We start from the raw sequence: 26,102 nt of genomic DNA, 5'->3' as shown, positions 1-26,102 counted from the left end.
GTCATTTGTTGACGTTCTGGTGGGTGAAGATGGCGGCCCGCTGGAGTACTGAGAATGTGTTGGTAGTGGAGGAGTTTCGAGATGCACAGGTACACAGTTACTAAACCCGCATGCATGCGTTAGACACGATAGAAAAGTCGTTTTCAAAAACAATAGAACAATAAACACGCAGAGCTGTCATGTCAATACTGAGCGACGTCTTTTAAAGTTTGAATTGAATGACATGCTTTGTTTTTGCAAGGTGTTGACAAACGTACCATGTAAACATAGTACTTTCAGTTATTATTTGTATTGCAATAAGTATGGACATTTACCTGGGATATCTTTAATAACTGTGGTCCAATTTACTTTATATACTAACGTTATATTATCAAAAATGGGTACATAAGTTATACTTAAAATGTCTGTATAACATTACTCTAGATATACACTATCAAACCAAGTGTAATATATTTAGTTTAAATGTAATATTAAGCAGATTTTCTCCTGTAATCTTCACAAAAATGCAGTTACACTAGACAATAACTAGGTAATACAATAAATTTAGAAGGGTAAAAGGAAAATTATACAAGTCTTTTTGGAGACTTGTGTTGTGTAATGACAGACTTTTTTCTTTTCAGGCTACTGCAATGTCAGTGGACTGTCTCGGCCAGCACGCTGTTCTCTCTGGGTTTGTACAGCCTCGGCTAATGTCACATCCTCATGTGGAATTATGCACACACCCTTATGCACCATCTGTAGCTTAGCTTTACAGTATATGCTGTGTCTGCATCCAGTTTCATATCTTTTTTTAATGTTGTAAATGCCTTTATGTATGCATCATTATACCACAGCCTGTTTACTCTTTCAATGCTTTGAATAGGAGACGATTCTTATATGTTGTAAATTTGGAGACGCCGTCCGAAGCTCCGCGCAAAATCAGCCGGCAAAGCAAATGGGATGTTGGGACAGTCCAGTGGAATCCGCACAAAACTGGTGCCCATTTATTTGCAGCATCTGTACGTGAAGAAGACATAATCTCATTTTGATTCATGACAGTGTCATATTTTGTTTCGCATGTGTACATAATATTTATTTGATGGCACTTTACGCTAAGTTTACAATTGTTAACAAGTTAACTACATTAGTTAACACACATACACACACACACACACACACACACACACACACACACACACACACACATATACATATTTAAACATCATCTGAAAACTGAATAAATAAGCCTTCTATTTTATGTATGGTTTGCTAGGATATGATGAAATCATATTGCAGTTACATTCATGTCATATATTTAAATAAGTAAATTGTGACCCTGGACCACAAAACCCTCATAGGGGTAAATGTTTTTATAAATCAATTGAAAGCTGAATAAATAAGATTTCAATTGATGTATGGTTTGTTAGGGCTATATTTGGCTGAGATACAACTATTTGAAAATCTGGAAACTAAGAGTGCAAAAAAAAAAATCTAAATATTGAGTTGTCAAAATGAAGTTCTAAGCAATGCATATTACTAATAAAAAATGAAGTTTTGATAAATTTATGGTAGAAAATTTACAAAATATCCTCAAGGAACATGATCTTTACTTAATACTTATGAATGGTTTTGTGGTCCAGGGTTACATGTATTTTACAGTGTTAGGACTTCTATTATGAATTTTCCATTTTGTAAATATACATTTTCTCAACTTTTCTCATCAGAGTAACCAGCGTGTTGACCTGTACGTTTGGCGTGATGGATCTGGTGAACCACATACATCTTTGCAAGGTCATACGCGTGTGATAAGGTAGTACAGATGACGTCAAGCTGAAATGTTACTTATGAAATCTGATTTTGTCTTATCCAAACAATAACTAAAAAAAAGCATGATCAAAAAAGTTCAGACTTTTGACTTTATATCCTTACCAAATCTAAACTACACTATCACCCAGCTCTAAACTGCAAAATTGTGGACAGTTACTGTCCACAAGCGTTAAAGTATTATAAACATTGTTTAGTCTCTGTAAAGCAGTTTTGAACAATGTGTATTGTAAAAAGCACAACACTGTGTGCAGAATTATTAGTAGGTACGTTGATATTCTGGTCATATTTTTTTCCAAGCACATTTTACCAATTCCAAACCATATCAATCCTAATAACTACTATTTTTTTTACAGATAAAATGGGCCAAAATGGAGATTTAACTTATCTTCCAGAATCTGGCAATACGTTAATGAGTTTATTTTTAATTTCTGCAAGACAGACATTTTTCAGGATAAGAGATGAACTCCCGAAACAAAACTGCCAGATTCTGGAAGATAAATTCTTGAAAGAGTGGTACAAGAGAATGTGAATTTTTTACTTTAAAACACAATACAAATGTAATATGCTCCCTTATTCTAGTTAGACTAAGCATATTGTTTAAATTTTTACATAAATATTGTGTTACACACTGAATGACAATGTAACATAATTTAAACCAAATTTTGACATTTTATTTTCCAAAAACGTATTTGAAACCTTAAAGGTCACTTTACTTACATTTAATGTGTTTTCTATGGACATAAAATCACTTTTGTAAATTTCTTTTGATGTGGACATCTTAACGTCTTAGACCTGTATATAAATTAATTGACTTGAATTGATCTGACTTAAAGGAGTAGTTCACTTTCAGAACAAATATTTACAGATAATGTACTCACCCCCTTGTCATGCAAGTTGTTCATGTCTTTCTTTCTTCAGTCGTAAGGAAATCATGTTTTTTGAGGAAAACATTTCAGGATTTCTCTCCATATAATGGACTTCTATGGTGCCCCCGAGTTTGAACTTCCAAAATGCAGCTTCCAAGGGCTCTAAACGATCAAATATCAGTTTAAATACTTTTTAACCTCAAATGATCGTCTTGTCTAACTCTGTGTGTACTCTGTGTAGAGATTAAAAAGTATATAAATTGTAAATGTTTTTAGAAAACAACCGATCGTTTTTCTAGATAAGACCCTTCTTTCTTGCCTGGGATCATTTAGAGCCCTTTAAAGCTGCATTTAAACTGCATTTTGGAAGTTCAAACTCGGGGGCACCTTAGAAGTCCATTATATGGAGAGAAATCCTGAAATTGAAAAAAAATATAATATTGTCAAAAAATATAATTTCTTTACGACTGAAGAAAGAACGACATGAACATCTTGGATGACAAGTAAATTATGTGTAAATTTTTGTTTTGAAAGTGAACTACCCTTTTAAGTATGTAAACAATACATTCTAAATAATAATTAAGAGATGATAAATAACTTTTCACACTGTTTTGTTGTTTCAGTGATTTGGACTGGTCGTGGTTTGAACCAGAGTTTCTTGTTACAAGCTCTGTGGACACATACATCTACATATGGGACACAAGGTAAGTCTGAAGAAAGAATGCATGATAAAGGTTTTTTTTTCACCATATTTTACATCTTTCTTAATTTCCAGGGACACTCGAAAGCCAACTGTGGCTCTGTCTGCCGTGGGTGAGTTGAAAGACTCACAAGTCCAGATATAACTTATCAGTCAGGTAATGCAAAGTCTGTGCTTTCATTTATTGTTATTATTTTCTCATGTTTCTTCTCTATAATAGCTGGAGCCTCTCAGGTGAAGTGGAACAAACGGAATAACTATTGTTTGGCGTCAAGTCATGACGGCGATGTCAGAATCTGGGACAAGAGGGTGATTGTTGCTTCATCACGACTCGGTTAGCAATTAATCATCCTTTGTTTCTCTGTTAATCTGTCTGCTTCTATGCTTCAGAAACCCAACACTGCAGTGGAGTATGTTGCTGCTCACCTGTCAAAGATACATGGTCTGGATTGGCACCCTGATAATGAGTACATCCTGGCTACTTCCAGTCAGGACAACTCCGTTCGGGTGATTAGAATCACAATTATTGATTATATTGTTTACATTCTATTATTGTGCTGCAAACATGTGATTCTGTGTCTATATTGATTCATTCCAAAAGTTCTGGGACTACAGACAACCCAGGAAGTATCTTGATATCTTGTCGTGTCAGGTGCCTGTGTGGAAGGCCAGATACACGGTACAGTTTAAATCATTTAAATGTTCAGTTTTAGTATTATTTTACAGTGTTGGGAAAAGTTACTTTTAAAAGTAATGTATTACAATATTGAATTACTCCCTAAAAAGTAACTAATTACGTTACTTAGTTACTTTTTATGGAAAGTAAAGTTTTACATTACTTTTGTGTTACTTTTTAAATCTGGGCTGGCTCGCTTGTTTGTTTTTAATATAAAAAGTTTTATTTTTGGCAAATGTCAAAGCCTTTTCACACCAAAAGCCTCATAAAAAGCAATAAAATAGAAGAACAAATGTTTCTCTTAAGTAATTTTTGCTTATTAGTATGGTTGAATTTGATCATCAAAGGTCAGCAGCAAAGACTTTGGTTAATAAAAAAGGATTAGATTCATAAAGGAAATTTGTATTGTTTAACACATTTAGTTATTGCAGGTTTGTGTTGTATTCTGAGTTGCATTTCAGTGTTTTTATTTTTATATGTATTTTGAGGAATACTCAATTTTTTATTAAAAAGTAATGCATTAATATATTATATTGTATTATATTATATTATATTATATTATATTATGTTTTTTATGTTTTTGAAACAAGTCACTTTTCATCAGGGCTGCATTTGTTAGATCAAAAATAAAATCACTGTAATACTGTGAAATGTAATTACAATTCAACAACTGTTTTCTGTTTAAATATATTTAAAAGTGTAACTTATTTACGTGATGCAAAGCATCTTCAGTGTCACATGATCCTTCAGAAATCAGTCTAATATGGTGAACTGCTTATACAACATTTCTTTTTCTTGTATATGCTGTAAACAGCTTAATATCTTGTGGAAATATTGATCAACATTGATAATAAAAAGAAATCAGCATATTGAAATGATTTCTGGAACGCGTAACACTGGAGTAATAGTGCTGAAAATTCAGATTTGCATCACAGGAATAAATTACATTTTAAAATATATTCAAATAGAAAGCAGTTCTTTTAAATTGTAATAATATTTCAGAATATTGCTGTTTTTACTGTATTTTTAGATAGCTGTTTTTAAATCATTAAGTAGTGTACTTTTTCCCCTTATACTTGCATCATTTGTATAATTGCAGTAAACAAGTTGTAAAGTACTCACTGTATCCTCTTCCCTCAGCCCTTCTCTAACGGCCTGGTTACAGTGATGGTTCCTCAGCTTCGACGAGAGAACAGCCTCCTCTTGTGGAGCACACTGGAACTGAACAGTCCCGTTCACGCGTTCGTGGGCCACGAAGATGTTGTGCTTGAGTTTCAGTGGAGGCCACAGAAAGAAGGTGAGAGGAACAACCGGTAGATGGTGATAATTCTGTAAAAGAGTGCAAGTGTTATTGTCTTTCGCAACCCTTTCTGTATTTTAGGTTCTAAAGACTGTCAGCTGGTCACATGGTCCAGAGATCAATCCCTAAGAATATGGAGAGTAGATCCTCAACTTCAGAAGGTGATCCTCATGAACTCAATCCTTTCACTGCAGATGATGACTTTATGTTTGAAACTGATGGACTCATGTGATCTGTAGCTGTGCTGTGCCAATGACATCGTGGATGAGTTGATGGAGGGCTTGACTCTCACCACAGAGACGGAGAAAACGCTGAGGTCCCAAGACTCTGAACCTCCACTAAGCCCTGGATTCACAGCAGGCAACTCACAAGGTGAAAAAAAAGGCAAGAGTTGCTCTGACAGGGTTTTGTTGCATTATGGTTAATTAATTGTGACCCTGGACCACAAAACCAGTCTTATGTAGCATGGGTATATTTGTAGCAATAGCCAAACATACATGGTATCAATTTCTCTTTTATGCCAAAAATCATTAGGATATTAAGTAAAGATCATGTTCCATGAAGATATTTTGTAAATTTCATACCGTAGATATATTAAAACTTAATTTTTGATTAGTATTATGCATTGCTAAGAACTAAATTTGGACAACTTTAAAGGTGATTTTCTCAATATTTCGATTTTTTTGCACCCTCAGATTCCAGATTTTGTCAATGGAAAGCTTATTTATTCAGCTTTCAATTGATGTATAAATCTCAATTTCAAAAAATTACCCTTATGACTGGTTTTGTGGTCCAGGTTCACAATTTAATTATTTAAAAATATGACATGAATGTAACTACGCACTTCTGTCTGCCTGTCTTATTTTGTATTTAATATTTAATCTATTCTATTGTGGTTAATTATATGTATTATATTCTGTATCTTTGTGTTTTGTGGCTGAATAGAATAGAATAGAATAATATAAAAAATAGAATAGAATAAAATAGACTTCCATAAATAAGTAAAAAAGAAATCTGCACAGGAATTAAATTGGATTTAGAATTTTTGACTTTCAGTGAGTCTAGAATTATATATTGCATCCTAAGTCCTATACCTGTTGTAATCTTTTTACTTTTTCTATTTTATTCTGTTATATAATATGATAGACATAAATTACACTACCATTCAAAAGTTGATGGTTAATAATTTATATATATATATATATATATATATATATATATGTATACAGCATCTTAGAATGATTTCTGAAATATCATGTGTCACTGAAGACTGGAATAATGATCCCTAAAAATGTAGCATTGCATTACAAAAATTATTTATTTATTAAAATATATTTAAATAGAAAACAGTTACTCTAAATTGTAATAATATTTCACAATTTTACAGTTTTTACTGTATTTTTGATCAAATAAATGCAACCTTGGTGAGCATAAGAGACTTTTTTTAAAAATCATACTGACCTTAAAGTATAATCTGATTTTGGTTATTTTAATTAATACAAAAAAACATTTTGCATAAAAAAACTGATTGAATATTTTTTATAATTCTAATGATTATTATAATAAATTTATCATTCTAATGGTTGTTAAATCCCCTTGTTCATTCATTGAATATTTGACCCCATTCTCCATTTATGGTGATGTGAAAAAGTGGATGTAAATTACTGTCTGTTCACAGATCAGTTTGATGGTCCTCAGTCTGGCCTGTCCAGTGGTAAGAACGACGTACCCGGTTTGCCTCAGACTCTGCAGCAAGAGTTTTCTCTAGTCAACTTACAGATTCGCAATGTCAATGTGGAGGTCAGTCAATGTGATTTCTGAAAATCTGATGCAAAACAAGATATTTAGAAATGAAATAATTAGATTAACTGTCATGTTGTGGACTTATAATAAATGGTATGCAAAACCATGCATTTAGAGCCAGGGGTTGGGCTTTTTTGAATGTGAAGATCATGGTAAATTTAACTTATTTGGTCTTCTGGGAAAGATGCAACTATCTTCTGTAGCCTCTGAGGGGCAGTGCTAAATTAAAAAAAATATGATATTTAAGCAAAATAAGACAAATGTACACATCTCCATTATGTTCAAAAGTTTTTACCCCGGCTTTTAATGCATGGTTTGTCCTTCTGAAGCATCAATGAGCGTTTGAACCTGTAATAGTTGCATATGAGTCCCTCAGTTGTCCTTAGTTGTGTGAAAAGATGGATTAAAGAATTTCTGGGACCTGAAGAATTTTTCTGAAGAACAGCAGGCAGTTTAACTGTTCAGGACAAACAAGGGACTCATAAACAACTATCACTAAACGAAAAAACAGCCGTGGATCATTCAGGTAACAACAGTATTAAGAATCAAACGAGTGTAAACTTTTAAACTGGAATTTGTGAAATATCTTATTCAGGTCAGTACTAACTAAACGATAACATGCATTTTGTATCATCCCTTTTATTTTGGTAAATAATTAACATTTTGCAGATTCTGAAAGGGGGTGTAAACTTTTGACCTCAACTGTAAATAATACAGTGGCTTTATTGTTCTTGTAGATGGATGCCGTCAATCGCAGTTGCTTTGTGTCGGCCGACTGCGGAGCCAATCGTGTCCGTCTCGTGGTGAAGTTTCCTGCCCAATACCCCAACAACGCAGCTCCATCTTTCCAGTTCGTCTCTCCGACGAACATCTCGTCTTCCATGAAGACCAAGATACAGAAGGTTGAAACTCTTTAACACCCATCAAGCTTGCGTTGACATTTAGTCAAATCTCTGAATGATGTTATATTGAAGCATCATTATCTCTTTTGTAGATCCTGACTGATACGTCGCTTCAGAAGGTGAAGAGAAACCAGAACTGCTTGGAGCCGTGTGTTCGACAGCTGGTGTCTTGCTTAGAGTCAGATGGAGTCATGGTGAGTGAGCTTTACCTCTGTGCTCCTTATATTGTTCAAACACATTTCTGAGTTTCCATAATGAGTTTTTAAATTACTGTCTACTATTGGATGTCCAGGAGGACAGTACGAACCCTTATGTTCTCACCAACCCAGTGACTCCAGCACTTCCTACTTTTCCTCGAGTAACCAACACTTACGGTTCGTACCAGGACTCCAACATCCCTTTCCCACGAACCTCAGGGGCACGCTTCTGTGGGACAGGTAGGCTGGGATAAGAGCCTTTTCTTTTATGTATACTATGCACATCAGTTGTAATTGATGGTTTGTCATTATGCATGATATAGATATTTTGGTAATATCAAAAGTGATGATAAAGACATTTATAATGTTACAAAAGATTTCTATTTCAGATAAATGCTGTTCTTTTGAACTTTCTATTCATCAAGAAACCTGAAAAAATTCTACTCAGCTGTTTTCAACATAATAATAAAAAAAAATGTTTTTTGAGCAGCAAATCAGAATATTAGAATGATTTCTGAAGGATCATGTGACTGGAGTAATGATGCTAATGTGATTCTATTTTAATGTATTTTAAAATGTAATTTATTTCTGTGATGCAAGGCTGAATTTTCAGCATCGTTACTCCAGTCGTCAGTGACACATGATCCTTCAGAAATCATTCTAATTTGATGCCTTTTTTTAAAGAAATTAATACTTTTATTAAGCAAGGAAGCTTGATCAGTTAAGATATTTATAATGTTACAAAGGTTTATATTTCAAATAAATGTTGTTATTTTGATCTTTCTATTCATCCGAAAATTATGGAAAAATGTCACAAATTTCACAAAAATATTAATCAGCAATATTTTCAATATTGATGATAAGTAACATTATTAATAATTGAGCACCAATAATAATTGATGATAAATGATAATTGAGCAGCAAATCAGTATATTAGAATGATTTCTGAAAGATCATGTGACACTGGAGACTGGAGTAGTGATGCTGAAAATTCAGCTTTTAAATAAATCACATTTGAAAATATATTACATTAGAAAACTGTTCTTAAATTGTAATTGTATTTCCCAATATTAGTTTTTTTACTGTATTTTTGAGACTTATTTAAAAAAAAATCTTAATTATTCCAAACTGTTTTTAAATTTAAATCCAACACATAAATTGCAACTTAACTTGCCTGTTAGGTTCCTTGGTTTATTTCACACGGCCCATGACTATGCATCGAACGGCCCCTCCAACTGAACCCACTCCCAGGTGAATATTCAATCCTGTTTGCTTGTTGTGTCTGAAAACATGACATGTTATTCTATATTATTATTAGAATACAATTGAAGACAGTTTAGCACGTTATAAGATGAAGTGCGTGTGTGTGTGTGTGTGTGTGTGTGTGTGTGTGCAGGTCGCTGTCAGCTCTCTCGGCGTATCACAGCGGGGTGATGACACCCATGAAAATGCGAACGGAGTCTCAAACCACCCTGAGGTTGTACAGCGGGAGCCCAACACGCACAGACAAAGACCAAGTGTCCATATCGTCCTTCTACTACAAAGAACGAGTGAGTCTCGTCACACAGAACTGAAGGGAGACATGGGAGGAAGCTTGTTTAAGCTAATTTATATTTAGCAGCCATAGTTGGGTGGTTAGGATTTGTCTGTTTATTTTATTACATTTTTACTCTTTAAAAAAAAATTTAATAATTTTATTTTTATAAAAAAAAATTTATTATATATTTTTTTAGTTTTTATATTTAATTTAATTTTATTCCATCTATTTTATTTTATCTTATTTCGTTCTATAGTTTTATTTAATTTCATTTAATTTTCTTTCTTTCTTATTTTTTATTTCATTTTATTGAATTTAATTGAGTTAATTTCATTTTTGTTTAATTTAATGTAATTTTATTATATTTTTTTCAATTTAATAATTTTTTTTATTTTACTTTAATTATTTTTTATTTAATTTCATTTTATTTTTATTTCAATTTATTATTATTTTTTTATTTCATTTAATAAAAAAATCTTTAATTTTCCTTTCTTTTTAATTTCATTTCATTCATTTCTTTTTTATTTCATTTCATTTTATTTCATTTAATGTCGTTTTATTTTATTATTTTATTTTTATTTCATTTTAATTTAATTTCATTTCATATTTATTTGTTATTTAATTTTCATGTTATTACTCAATTTTTTTTATTCATTTTAATTTATTTAATTTAATTTAATTTTCGTTTTTTTATTTAATTCATTTCATTTTTATTTTATTTTATTTTTTGTTCAATTTAATTTAGTTTCATTATTTATTTTATTTCATTTTATTTTGTGTCAATTCACTTTCTTTTTTATTTCATTTCACTTTATTTAATTTAATGTCATTTTATTTTATTATTTTATTGTAATTTTATTTCATTTCTTTTTTTCATTTTATTTTATTTTATTTCATTTCATTATTTCATTATTTAATTTTATTTTATTTTTTCATTTATTTTATTTAATTTTCGCCCTGTATTCTGTCTGTCTGCAAAAAGCTTTACACATTATTTCCAAGATGTGTTTTACTTTCAGGACCTAATTTTAAAGTAAAGGCTTGTTTCTCCTTGGTTAAATAACATGTTTTTCTACTTTTTGTTCAGTTCTGAGTTGTTATTCTTGCTTTTCACATCCCACCCATCCACCCGCTTGTTCCACCTGTTCAAAAGCACCATTTTCACAGTTCATTGTCTCTGGTCTGTCTTTCTCCTGTTGAGTTTTGGTGGCATGTGTCCCTCACTCGTGTTGCTGTGGTCTGTTTTATCCAATCAGAAGCCCCCTCTGTCTGCTCCCCGCCGCTGGTCTGTGCAGACTATTCATGACTGTCCGGTATTGACCTCCGCCCCTCCCTCCCACTTATTCTCTCTTTCTCATTTATCTGCTAATCTCATCTAATGCAATTTTGCTGCTTTAATGCATTTCATACATTTCATGTATGGCACATAACAGCTCACAGTTTTCACAGTTTTAGCTGGTGCTTACAAATCATACAAATGAAAGATCATCTCCTTTTTACCTTGTCTTGTCTTTCTCATGATACATGTGACACTGAAACCCAACAGTTTGAAAAAAAAAAAAAGAAGCTTTTTTACAGCCAAAAAAAGCAATATATATTATCAGGCATTACTCAATTTTAATTGAAATTTTAATTTAATGATGCAACTGAATATTTATGGCTGGAAGGTTTTTTTATCCGTTTAAATACAATATATTTCAAATTAACTTGTATGTCGATCCTAACAGCTTTTTAAAAATCATTATATTCAACTTATTTTTCTTTAGTGCTTTTAACAAATATGAAACCTTTAGAAAAAATAATTGAATAAATAATCATAGTAATTCTAATGAAAACATTACATGCATACTAATAATTGAATATACATTGCCGCTCAAAAGTTTGGGATCAGTAAAACTGTAATGTTTTTTAAAGAAGTCTCTTACACTCATCAAGACTGCATTTATTTGATCAAAAATACAGAAAAAAACAATAATACTGCGAAATGTTATTGCAATATAAAATAATGGTTTCTGTTTTAATATACATTAAAATATTTTTTTCGCTACTATTTTTTTCCTCTACCACTACTCCAGTCTTCAGTGCAAGATATGCTGTTCTTTTTAACTTTTTATTCATCAAAGAATCCTGAAAAACGTATCACAGGTTCCAAAACTGTTTCCAGCACTGATATTAGACTGATTTCTGAAGGATCATGAGACTCTGAATACTAGAGTAATGATGCTGAAAAATTCAGCTTTGATCACGGAAATAAATTAGATTTTTAATGTATATTAAAATAGAAAAACTTTATTTTACATTGTAATAATATTTCACAATATTACATCTTTTTCTCTATTTTTATCAAATAAATGCTGCCTTTATGAGCATAAGAAACTTCTTAAAAATACATTAAAAAATCTTACTGATCCCAAACCTGCGCGGCAGTGTATATAATGATAAATAATTATATTCTTGAAGGGGTTTTCTCATACTGTAAACACTGCATGTTTGCAGTTTTTTAGTAATTAAAGTAGGATTAATTTATTTATTTGATCAGAAAGTGATTGATCTTGTTGTTTGTTGTATTATGGTATCCAGAAATCCCGTCGCTGGAAAGGCAAGCGAGAGGGAGGAGACTACAGCAGCAGACCCATCAAATTGGCTGGCAAAGTCATCATCCAGGAAATCTCATGTCTGCTTTCTGTGCACAGAGCCCTTGGGGAGACATATGTGTATGTTGTGTTTTCTTATTACATAGAAATGCATTCTATATTCAGATGCTATCTGTCTTGTTAGTGACAGCATTAACTTGCAATAGTGTGACATTCATTTGTTCAAATGTCATCTTGATCTGCAGCATCTTTTTGTTTTGTTTTTTCACCTTAGGCTAAATGTTAATGACATACAGGACACGTGTCAGAAGAATGGGGCGGCGGCCTTAGCAGTGGGCCGCAGAGATTTAGCAAAGGTATGTGATAAACACTAACAGGTTTGCACCGAATGTTCCGCAACCGAAAATTTATAATAAGCGAAACAGCCGAATAAATTATACTGATGTGACGCGATCAAATAGAGGCGCGCACTAATGCAGCAAACATGTCGGCAGTGTTGAAGCATTTAAAACTGTCAGAAGAAGACGCAAAAATCATTACAAGCACAGACAGCGCGAGACTGTTTAGAACCGCATCGCATGTCTTGGATGAGAAGAGAAAGGGGTGGTTGTTGCTGGTTACTGTATGATGACTGAAATCGTGAAATGGCCTTAAACCATTAGTAAATAAAGAATGTTATGTTTTCTAACACACGCACAAATTGTATGTCCAAAGCACGAGGATCTGCGCTGAAACAGCATGATGAGAATCATTCATAAATCTGCTGCTGTCAGCAAAAAGTAGTACTGAGGTCTTCTTGCGGGTTTCCGCCAAAATAAAAGTCAACATTCATTAATGTTAGTATTGTAATTTTACTGTTGTTCTGTAAAATAAAATAAAAAAGTAAGACAAAAATAATGATAACAATCATTGCAACAGCTCTATTAATACATTTATTATAACATTCTCCTTTGCTCAGCAAGGCTGCATTTATTTGTACATTAAAAACACATCTCTGATTCAAGAAGGGGGTCTTAAAAATGGCCAAAGAATATTATTTTACTAACTTACTAATTTTAAGTTAAATTGTGCTTTTTAACTAGAATGTTAAAAATGTTCAGTGTTAAGTAAATATTTTTAAATTGTTGGTTTGTAATTTATTTTAATTTTTTTTTTAAAGCAAGACAAAACTGTAAAAAGCACATTTTTGGCTATTTAATTTATGCAGCTGTGAAAAGAATTGGCAAAATACATGGGGGGAAACATGTTCGGTAAACATGTTTAATTTTGTTTTCTGCTTCTGCAAAGAATTTTCATTTCGGTGTATCTCTAGAATAAACACACAAAAAAATACTTTATTATATTATAGACATTATATGTGTTACTTAAAAGTTGTGTGATTAAAATCACCTACAGTCAAACCCAAAATTATTTACCAATTATATAAAGACGATAGTTTTTATATTTTTTTTACTAGTGGGTGCAGGACACTATAGTTCATTTATGTAAGTGAGGATAGCAAAATAAAGTAACCCAAAAATTCTTCATACAGTGGACTACCAGTAAAACTGATAAAGATTTGGGACCAAAAATTATTCAGATACTTTGACATGACCATGTTTTGCTTAGTTCTTTTTTCTTTAATTGTTAATGCAACCTTTCTACTAAACAGACTGAACAAAATTAAGCATATCTTCGTATTTGGTCAACAAAGTACTGATTAAAGTTAAATATTGTAAATGTAAATATTGTCATACTAACAGTTGTCCATTACATAGCTTTCTATTAAAGTTATCTGACATTTTCAAGATGTATTTGTTCTGACACAGTTTAACTCAGATTTCTTGTCATATTATATTACTGTTTTCTTTATATTGAATAAACTGTGATAACATGAGAAATGTTAAAGGTGTCTGAATAAAGTTTGGTTTGACTGTATATATAATATTGTTTAAAGGTTTGGGGTTGGTAGGATATTTTTTTTTGTGTGAAAAAGTGTTTTTTGCTCCCAAAGGCTGCATTTATTTGATCAAATTACTGTAGAATATTATAGAAAATATTATAAAAAAAACATGAATATTGTGAAAAGTTATTACATTATAAAATAATGGTTTCTGTTTTAGTATAGTTTAAAATATATATTATTCCTGTGATGCAAACCTAAATTTTTAGCATCATTACTCCAGCCTTCAGTGTCACATGATCCTTCAGAAATCATTTTAATAAGCTGATTTATTATTAGAATTATCAATTTTGGCAACAGTATTTTTTTGGAACCTGTGATACTTTTTTTCAGGATTCTTTGATGAATGAAAAAGTTAAAAAGAATAGCATTTGTTCAAAATATGTCTTTTTATCCATTTTAAATATCTTTGCTGTATAAAAGTATTAATTTCTTTCAAAAAAGAAAGACATTTTTTTCTGACCCCCAAACTTTTGAACAATAGTGTATATATTGTTAAAAAAAGATTTCTCTTTTTTCATAAAAGCTGTTCTTTTTAGCTTTTTATTTATCTAAAAATCTTACAAAAATGTATCACAGGTTTCAAAAAAATATTATGCAACATTGATTCCAACATTGATAATAAATCAGCATATAAGAATGATTTCTAAAGGATCATGTGACACTGAAGAATGAAGTAATGATGCTGAAAATTAAGCTTTGATCAAGGGAATAAATTTGATTTTCTCCATGCTCTGTTTCTAGGTATGGGCCCTTGCCTTGGCAGCCACAAATCTTGACCTCAGTCCTGATCCTGACCCTGATGCTGGAACTCCCTGGGCCAAACATCCATTTGGGCGACACCTGCTGGAGACATTGTCAGTTGCAGCTTGTAACCTGTGCATTATATACAGCTATAGTTTATGATTTGTCTTCATTTTCACATGATCTCTTTCTTCTACAGGCTTGAACACTACAGTCAGATGAGTGATATTCAGAGTCTGGCCATGTTGTGTAGTGTGTTCAGGGGTCACGGCAGTCCTCAGGAATATTTCTCTCTATACGGACATCAGCAACCTCGACCGGCGATCTTCACAGCCCTCCACTCCCGCTATGTATGTTTATAAACCTAATATGTGACCCTGGACCACAAAACCAGTCATAAGGTTAAATTTTACAAAACTGAGATGTATACAACATATGAAAGCTCAATAAATAAGCTTTCTATTGATATATGGTTTGTTAGGATAGGACAATATTTGGCCGAAAATCTGGAATCTGAGGGTGCAAAAAAAATCAAAATACTGAGAAAATCACCTTTAAAGTTGTCCAAATTAAGTTCTTAACAATGCATATTACTAATCAAAAATTACATTTTGATATATTTATAGTAGGAATTTTACAAAAAAATCTTCATGGAACATGATCTTTACTTAATATCCTAATGATTTTTGGCATAAAAGAAAAATCTAGAATTTTGACCCATACAATGTATTTTTGGCTATTACTACAAATATACCCCAGCGACTTAAGACTGGTTTTGTGGTCCAGGGTCACATATATCTATCCATAAATTGTCAGTTGTGTGTTCTTTTTCTTAAATGTGTAGGAAATATTCCTGTATATCAAAGTAGTTGTTTTGAGCTTAATGTCTGTATACTGCATCTGTTTGCTTTTGTATTATTACTGCTCCTTTAGCCCAGTTTCACCTCAAGTTCTGTCACATCCGGATCGTGTTCAAGTACCTCAGACTCTGCAAACACTCCATGGAACACAGGTGAGAGATCATGAGTTTATTCATAGAGGTTATGTTTCAGTGCTAAGAATCATCATGTTTGGTTTTGTCAAACATTCTTTTTTTACCTCGATTTTGAGACACAACATGTGTATGTTTGATTATTCAGAGTTGCATTTTGCTTGGTTTAGTGGTTATTGATTGGCTGAAATGTTTGTAATATAAAAAATAGTAAATAGTAAAATGAATTAATTTATCATATAATGAAGATAAAAATGATAACGAAGATTCTAATTGTTGGTATCGTATTATTTATATAAAATGACAATAATTTATTATTTTGGTGCGTGATTAATAATAAATTAGATACATTAATTAATAATACATTTCGGATGATGATTATTATTATATGTGTAAGCAATAAAAGTATTATTATTATTATTGTTATATATTACAATTATTATTAGTAGTAGTATTAGTATAATATAATTGTAATAATATAGTATAATACAATATAATTTAATAATATAGTATTGTATAATATAATTTTAATAATATAGTATTATACAAATAGTATAAAAACATTTATTATACTACTAATATTATTTATATATATTAATTAATATATATTAATAATAATAAATTATTTAATAAATAAAAATATGTATTTAATAAATATATAAATTTAATTTATTATTTTAATTTTTATTAATTGTAATTAATTAAAATTTGTTTAAATATTAATTTATTATTGAATGATTATTATTGTGTATTATCAATACAATTATTTATTATCAATATTATTATTATTATTATATATTTAATAATAATAACAATAACATTTAGTATTAGTACGGTGTAATTTTATAATATAATTATAATATAATTTTAATAATATAGTACAAAACAATACAATTTTAATAATATAATAAAATGTAATATTATTTTAATAATATGGTAATATTATAAAATACAATTATTATACAAGTAAAAAAGCATGTATTACAGTATTCATATTATTTATACATAGACAGAAATAATACTAATTATAATAATAATCTGACAAATGATTAACTAATAATAATAATTGTTATTATTATTATTGTATTAAGTTAATAATTTGTCAGATTAATATTGTAATTATTACAAACATTATTCTGACAAATGCTGAACTTAATACAATAATAATATTTATTTATTTATTATTATTATTATTATTATTATTATTATTGTATTAAGTTAATTACTTGTTGGATTATTATTATAATATATTATATATATTATATATTATTATTGCTTATTATTACTATTATTATTAAATAATTAATAGATAATGTATTAATAATATATATTTACTTATTGCCTATGAATAACCTTGACATTTTATTTTTAGAATTAATGTTAATACCCAAACACATTCATATTACTCACACAAAATGTAATTTCTAAGATATCTTTTATTTTATTGATCATATTCTATTATATGAATCATACTAGAACTGTCAGAGCAAACATCTCCATTCCTTCCAATGATTGTTGTGAAATTCAGGTGGACGTGAGTCAGAACATGCTCCTCCCTGGGGAGAATCGTCTCCGGATGACTATCGCTATGCAAACCAGCTTTACACCGACCCCCGAGAACGAGAAAAAGAACAACACGACATGAACAAAAGGTGAATGTCCTTTTCAACCAGTGGCCTTTACACACATCACAATAACACTACATCCCTAAACACTGAAAAGTTCCTTCTGTTCCACAGATTACTGGACCCCTCCAACTCCTGGCAGTTTGACGACTTCAAGAAGTGTTACGGTGAGATCCTGCACCGATGGGGCATGAAGGACAAGAGGGCAGAGGTGCTCAAATTTGTCTCCTGCCCTCCAGAGCCACACAAAGGCATAGGTAAGTTGAAGAAACAGGGTTCAAAATCAGACTACCTTGGTTTCATCACATTATGCAGTTGAAACAAGCAAAAAGTGTGTTTACAATCATGCTGTAATAAGAGAGCGTTGAAGTAGATGTGTGCATCTTGTATTGTTGTTAAACGCTTATTATTTTTCAGATAAAAATGTGTGATGTATGAGATGTAAAGTTGTTTAAATTGTTGGTGGAACTACTGTACTTTTCTAGACTGCTGGTTATTTTTAGTGACATAACAATTTATAATAAAAATAAAAATAATTTATTACAATAAATAAATGATTTAAAAATCCTACTGAAACTGTAACAATAAATGTATTTATTTATTTATTTATTTAATGTGTAATTCATAGAATTAATAAACAATTTATTAGATTATTGTTATTTCTAAATAATAGGAATCATAAGAAGTATTGTTATTATATATAATTATATTAAAAATGATATTAAAATTTAATAATTATAACAGAATATAGTAATTTCTATAATGCATTTCTAATTTCTAATAAAAATTCAAATACATTTTTCTTTTAAATTTCTAATTAAATTAGTTATGTTGGTTTGCACAAAAAATATGAAGCTGTTCAAATATAAAAAATAATTGGTTTGTCATTAATAAAATTAATAACCAATTAATCAGACTATTGTTGTATTGTTATAAATAAATAAGAGCAATAATAATTATGATAATGATATTATTATTATTATTATTATTATTATTTTACTAATTATTTACTAAATGTGTATGTATTGTTATTTATTTAGATTTATTATTATTATTATTTATTTAATTTTATTAATAGTATTAATAATGTTATTAATAACGTCTAGGCTACGAAGGTAACCCTCGTTCCCTGAAGGAGGGAACGGAGACGTTACATATGGGAACTCGCCTGAGAGACCAATCATCTCTGAGCCTTATTCAAAAGGCCAATGAACATTTGTGAGTGTTATTTGCATGCCAAGCCACTCCCCGTACATACGGGTATATAAGAGGGCGGCTTGCAACCACTCATTCAGGTTTTCGCTGAGGAGCCGGATCGAGCCGGCGTCAGCGCGACGTCAGTTCGTGGCAGGGGATGTAAAGTCTCCGTTCCCTCCTTCAGGGAACGAGGGTTACCTTCGTAACCTAGAGGTTCCCATTCAGTTGTTTCACTACGATGTTACATATGGGAACAGACCCATGGAACAGGCTGACGCACAACCCCACGTGCTGACAGGCGGACGTGTCAGCAGATGGAAATTGTAACGTAACCTTCCCAACGCCCTGGAGGCCAGTAGAGGGACCCCACAGTGACACCAGATGTACTGAAGCATGGGTTGGGGAGGCGGAGCACATGAGATCTTTACATGTGGAAATGAGAATAATTCAATATATCCATAAAGCTTTTAGGGATACACGAGGGAAACAGCGGTCTTCTCCGCTGGAAATATTGAAAAATATAGCCACAACCTGCGGGGCGAAGGAGACCCAGGCAGGATCACAGTCAGGGACTACTCCGCATCTAGGCCTGACTGCGGGGCATGGAGGACCCAGGGTTCGCCGGAGGGAACATTTTCGGAATATGGCGCACAGATCAGCATGGGAATGGCGCAGCAAGCCAACACCAGCCGTCCTCCCGCTCACCTGAAGTCTTATGTTAAGACACGGGAGGAAACGGCCTCTGCGCGAAGGTTGTAGAACCTAGCGAAGGTATTAGGTGTCGCCCAGCTCTACAGATATCTGCTAGTGAGGCGCCATGAGCCAACGCATAGGATGAGGCAACACTCCTAGTGGAGTGGGCATGAACACCTAAGGGGCATGGCTCTCCCTGATACAAGTAAGACAGGGAGTTGGCTTCCACCACCCAATGGGCCAACCTCTGTTTGGAGACAGCATTCCCTTTCTGCTGACCTCCGAAGCAGACAAAGAGCTGCTCAGTGCATCTGAAGTGGCGAGTATGGTCTACGTATAAGCGCAGAGCACGAACAGGGCACAGCAGTGCAGAAGCTGGGTCTGCCTCTTCCGGGGGCAGAGCTTGCAGGTTCACCACCTGATCGCGGAAGGGCGTGGTAGGAACCTTGGGCACATAACCGGGCCAGAGTCTCAGGGTGACGTGAGAATCTCCGGGCCCGAACTCGAGGCATGTTTCGCTGACAGAGAAGGCTTGTAGGTCCCCTACCCTCTTGATGGAGGCCAGTGCAGTCAGGAGCGCTGTCTTAAGTGACAGGAATTTCTGCTCAACTGACGCAAGTGGCTCAAATGGGGCTTCCCATAGGCCGCGGAGGGTGACGGAGAGATCCCAAGAGAGTATGAGGTGCGGTCTGGAACCCAGAAGTGCACGGCCGGAAAGGCATCTCAAAGGAATGTCTTTCTCAGCCGTGAGAAATTCACTCTTTTATCCTGGTCTGCCCAGGGAGGAGCGCGGCACCACTGTGCACTCAGATGAGGCTGCTCGCTGGTATGCAGAGGCTTCTTAAAGCCGTGAAAACGGCAGCCCGCAGGATCCCACTGGTGGCTGCCAAAATGCTCTTTTAGAAATGCTCTTTTAGATCAGCAGCACGCCAGCGGGGGAGAGAGTGAGAACTCATCGCAGGAATTCATCTGTTGTTCGGCTCGAGCACAGAGAGGCTCTGAAGCGAAAATCTGAATGAGTGGTTGCAAGCCACCCTCTTATATACCCGTATGTACGGGGGAGTGGCTTGGCATGCAAATACCACTTGCCAATGTTCATTGGCCTTTTGAATAAGGCTCAGAGATGATTGGTCTCTCAGGCGAGTTCCCATATGTAACGTCGTAGTGAAACGACTGAAGGGGAATGCTATTTATATTAGTATTACTAATGGTATTAATGTTAGTAATACTTGTTGTTTTATTATTTTTAATAGTTAAGTTAATTATTATCTTGATTTATAAATATAAAGATTGGTTTATATTTATATGTATATACCATATATATTGGTATTATAAATATTTATTGGTATTATAAACTATTTTCAACATTGATAATAATAATAATAATATTAATGATAATAATTGGTGTGTAATTAAAACAATTCATAATCAATTTATCAGATTATTGTTTTTGTTATTTAAATAAAAGCAATAATAATTATAATATTTATATTTTTATTACTACTATTACACTAATTATTTACTTATTGCTTATTTATTATTATTTAATTAATTATATTATTAATTGTATTAATATTGGTATTAATAATAGTAATAATGTTATAATAATATAATTATGATAGTATTATATTATTTATAATAGTTTAGTTATGTTGGTTTGCACAAAAATAAGACTGTTTTCAACAATGATAATAATAATAATAATAACTGGTGTGTCATTAATACAATTAATAAATAACTGATCAGATTATTGTTTTTATATTTATCAATAACAGCAATAATAATTATGATTTTTTTTTTATTTCATTATACAATTTGTTTGCTATTATTACTATTATTTGCTTGTTTATTATTTATAATTTTTAACTGTGATAATAATAATAATATTAATAATAATTATAGTATATAATTAATATAATGATATTATTATTATTATTACTACTAATAGTAATAATAATTGTTTTATTATTTCTAATAGTTGAATTATTATATTGGTTTGCACAAAAATAGAGCACAACTATTTTCGGTTTTGTTATTTAAATAATAGCAACAATGATTATAATAATGATATTGTTATTATACAAATTATTTACAAACAACTTCTTTATTGTTAATTATATTATTGATAGTATTAATACTGTTATTAATAATAGTAAAATATTATAATAGTAATAATAATAATAATAATGTTTTATTATTCATAATGTTTATATCAATTAGTATGATGATTTGCACAAAAATATTAAGCAGCACAACTGTTTTCAACATTAATAATAATTATAAATGTTTCTTTGAGCAGCAAATCATGTAACACAATATAAATTATAATTGGTGTGTAATTAATATAATTAATAATCAGTTGATCAGATTATTGTTTTTGTTATTTAAATAATAGCAACAATGATTATAATAATAATATACTAATTATTTACAAATAGCTTGTTTAATATTAATTGATTATATTATTAATAGTATTAATAATGTTAATTATAGTAATAATAATAATAATGTTTCATTATTCATAATGTTTATATCAATATGATGATTTGCACAAAAATATTAAGCAGCACAACTGTGTTTTCAACAATAATGTGTTTAATAATAATAATAAATGTTTTTTGAGTAGCAAATCATGTAACACATATAAAATAAAGTGCTGTTATACTTTCTAAACTGCGTATTCTGGTGCAGACTTCTCATGTTTGCTTTGTGCAAACTAAGGAATGAGTTAAAACTATTTTCCGTGATAATCGATGAGCATTCCTTTAAGCAGCAACACATTTGTCTCACATTTCTAGGATGTCAGTCAATGTTTAACTCTTGTACAAATGTTTAACACTCACATTTATGAGCCCACATCATGTCTTTGTTCTCATGTGTAGAGTTTGGCGTTTACTGCTGCCACTGTCGCAGTCAGGCCCGTGGCACCCAGTGCGCCGTCTGCAAGCGCTTCACCTTCCAGTGCGCCATCTGCCACGTGGCCGTACGCGGATCTTCTAACTTCTGCCTGAGCTGCGGCCACGGAGGACACACCAGTCACATGATGGACTGGTTTCGCTCTCAAGAGGTCTGTCCCACCGGCTGCGGGTGCCACTGCCTGCTGCAAAGCACTTTCTAAACATTAAAACCAATAAAAACATCAAGATATGCCTCAAAACTTTTAGTACTGTAGCAGCTCATTCAGAATGGACTAACGACAGTTTAAGTAATTGAAGCTGCAAATATCGACCTTGTAATAGGTCAAAACCAGCCTAGATAGTACGTGAAATTGTTATACAGTGCTGTTTTTTGCACTTTTATACCGGTTGGTTTGAGTAGAGCTTGAATTTGCGCTCTATAAGGTGCCAAGGAAATCAATCTGTGAAAGGTAAAGGGACACATTTTTATGGTTGTGAAACAAAATATTTTTCAAATATATGTTTTGATCCCTCTTTTCAGTTGAAAAGAAGATTTTAAAAGATAATCGTTGTTTTGAAGGATTAAAAATGTACAGTATGCGTGCCATACAAATATTAATAAATTTGACAGTATAGTGATTATTGCTTCATACACCACTTGATTTGTTGTAGTACTGCTGGAAACATTTCTTTAACTCTCTTTTATGAATGTGTTCATAAAAGTGTATTGCTATCATCACTACCTCATAAATAAACTGCGTAATATAACATTTTCTTATGATGTTTTGCTTTATAATCAGCATTTCTGTAGAAATCAATAGTCAAATGACTTATTAAAAAGGAAGAGAAGGGTTTGATTTAAAGGTTATGGCTCTACGTTTGCCATCTTAAAGTGCACTTATGAGTGTTTTTTGCTAATGCAAGAACTGTCTTTACAGATCTGCATCAATATGCTGTCTAGTCTTTCTTATTCATGTTTGCTCTTATTGATGTCAGCTTGTTTAGTGTGTGTGAAGTGGTTTAATATGGACTCTGTCATTGATTTACTGTTAGTGAGACAGTTGACCTGCTTGCGACCCTTTTCATGCAACGTCTTACTGTTAAGCATTAAGATACAGTTGAGGTCAAAAGTTTACATTCCCCTTTCAGAATCTGCAAAATGTTAATTATTTTACTAAAATGATGGGATCATATAACATGCATGTTTTGTTTATTTAGCACTGACCTGAACAAGATATTTCACATAAAAGATGTTTACATATAGTCCACAAGAGAAAATAATAGTTGAATTTATAAAAATGTTTACATACGCTTGATTTTTAATACTGTGTTGTTACCTGAATGATCCACAGCTGTGTTTTTTTTTTTTTTGTTTAGTGATGTTTTTTTTGTTTCATGAGTCCCTTGTTTGTCCTGAACAGTTAAACTGTCTGCTGTTCTTTTGAAAAGTCCTTCAGGTCCCACAGATTCTTTGGTTTTCCAGCATTTTTGCGTAGTTGAACCCTTTTCAACAATGGCTGTATGATTTTGAGATCCATTTTACACACTGAGGACAACTGAGGGACTCATATGCAACTATTGCAAAAGGTTCAAATGCTTACTCATGCTTCAGAAGGAAACATGATGCATTAAGAGCTGGGGGTGAAAACTTTTGAACAGAATGGAAATGTGTACATTTTTCTTATTTTGCCTAAAAATCATATTTTTCCATTTAGTACTGCCCTTCAGAGGCTACAGAAGATAAAGTAAGTTAAATTTACCCTGATCTTCAAATTCCAAAAGTTTTCACCCCCGGCTCTTAATGCATGGTTTTTACTTCTGGAGCATCAGTGAGCGTTTGAACTTTCTGTAATAGTTGCATATGAGTTGTCCTCAGTGTGAAAAGATGGATCTCAAAATCATCCAGTCATTGTTGGAAAGGGTTCAAATACACAAGAATGCTGGAAACTAAAGAATTTGTGGGACCTGAAGGATATTTTTGAAGAACAGTGAGCAGTTTAACTGTACAGGACAAACAAGGGACTCATGAACAACTATCACTAAACAAAAAAACACAGCTGTGGATTATTCAGGTAACGACACAGTATTCAGAATCAAGTGTATGTAAACTTTTGAACAGGGTAATTTTTATAAATTCAACTATAATTTTCTCTTGTGGCCTATATGTAAACATCTTTTATGTGAAATAGCTTATTCAGGTCAGTACTAAATAAAAAACAACATACATTTTCTATGATCCCTCTTATTTTGGTAAAATAATGAACATTTTGCAGATTCGCCAAACCTTTGACTTCAATTGTATATAGAGTTTGAGACTTGATTCTTTAAAATAGAGTTTTATCTTTCACTTAGAATGTTTATTTTCAACTTAATAAAACCAGAACATTTGCAAATATGTGAAATATTGACATTTCTGTACAGAGGGAGGGAAAGACACTAAATGCATTTTCGCACAGTGCAAATATTAAAGCAATATAAATACAAAACAATAAAAAGTACATCAAAACTACAATAAATATGCACAATAAAACCATTTATGCAGTGCATAAATGGCATATTAGCTGGCCAAGATTTGTCATAAAAAATATAGTGTTATATGTGTAGATAATAAAAGAAGCCAGATACAGAGGAGTATCTGTTGAAATTATTGATAATAACAGGAAACTGCGTGTGCAGTGGGAAAATGTAAGGAAATTATGCTGAGGAGCGGCATTCAAACTTTTGCTTCTCCCATAAACCAGAGAAAATGTTTTGAAAAGCCACCAGAAACACTCATATTTTAACAGTTATTGATTTCTGGTTCATGCAGGTCTAATTATTCATATTTTATTTGACCAAAAGTACAGAAAAAAACAGTAATATTGTGAAATGTTATAACAATATAAAATAATGGTTTCTATTGTAATATATTTTAAAATATAATTTATTTCTGTGATGCAAAGCTGAATTTTTCTCAGCTATTACTCTGGTCTGAAGTGTCAGAAATCATTCTAATATGCTGATTTATTATTAGAATTATCAATGTTGGCAACAGTTGTTCTGCCAAATATTTTTTAGGAACCTGTGATACTTTTTTCAAGATTCTTTGATGAATAAAAAGTTTAAAAGAACAGCATTTATTCGAAATAGACATATTTTCAAACAATATAAGTTTTTGCTATCACTTTTTAACACATCCTTGCTGAATAAAAGTATTAATTTCTTTAAAAAAAGAAAGAAAAAAATTTACTGACCCTAAAGTTTTGAATAGTAGTGAATATTGTTAGTATTTTTTTTTTAATAAATCCTGTTCTTTTTAAATGTGTATTTATTTGTGATAAAAAAAGTAAAAAAAAATTAAATTAAATTAAGCACAACTATTTCCAATATTGATAATAAATCAGCATATTAGTATGATTTCTGAAGGATAATGTGACACCGAAGACTGGAGTAATGATGCTGAAAATTCAGCTTTGTATCACAGGAATACAATTTTTTTAAACTATATTAAAAACAGAAAACCACTATTTTAAATTGCAATAATATATTTTCATATTTTTTATTTTAATAACATTACTATTTTTTCTGTATTTTTAATCAAATAAACGCCTTGATGAGCAGAAAAGACTTTAAAAAAAAAACATTACAAATCG

General features: G+C 31.7%; 1 protein-coding gene across 2 annotated transcripts; it reads left to right on the top strand.

Moving 5' to 3' along the window:
- The first annotated feature begins 27 nt into the window (after window positions 1–27).
- On the top strand, window positions 28–23,367 carry LOC141345575 (GATOR2 complex protein WDR59-like). Of its 2 annotated transcripts, XM_073850447.1 has the most exons (27): window positions 28–89; window positions 621–670; window positions 863–998; window positions 1,704–1,789; window positions 3,296–3,376; window positions 3,448–3,485; window positions 3,593–3,681; window positions 3,763–3,879; window positions 3,974–4,051; window positions 5,189–5,345; window positions 5,430–5,509; window positions 5,588–5,720; window positions 7,027–7,148; window positions 7,889–8,053; window positions 8,146–8,247; window positions 8,346–8,490; window positions 9,432–9,501; window positions 9,647–9,800; window positions 11,044–11,100; window positions 12,368–12,501; window positions 12,656–12,737; window positions 15,068–15,180; window positions 15,267–15,417; window positions 16,001–16,079; window positions 17,587–17,710; window positions 17,798–17,940; window positions 22,456–23,367. In XM_073850447.1, the coding sequence occupies exons 1-27, from the start codon at window positions 30–32 to the stop codon at window positions 22,689–22,691; spliced, it is 2,982 nt and encodes a 993-aa protein (XP_073706548.1). In that variant the 5' UTR covers window positions 28–29; the 3' UTR covers window positions 22,692–23,367. The 2 variants fall into 2 exon arrangements, with proteins under 2 accessions (XP_073706548.1, XP_073706549.1); XM_073850448.1 differs by lacking the exon at window positions 11,044–11,100 and having other exon boundaries at window positions 22,456–23,366.
- Window positions 23,368–26,102: the final 2,735 nt, after the last annotated feature.

This window comes from Garra rufa, chromosome 11, assembly GCF_049309525.1.
Source record: "Garra rufa chromosome 11, GarRuf1.0, whole genome shotgun sequence".
Taxonomy (NCBI): domain Eukaryota; kingdom Metazoa; phylum Chordata; class Actinopteri; order Cypriniformes; family Cyprinidae; genus Garra; species Garra rufa.
This window is presented reverse-complemented; position numbering and strand designations above follow the sequence as displayed.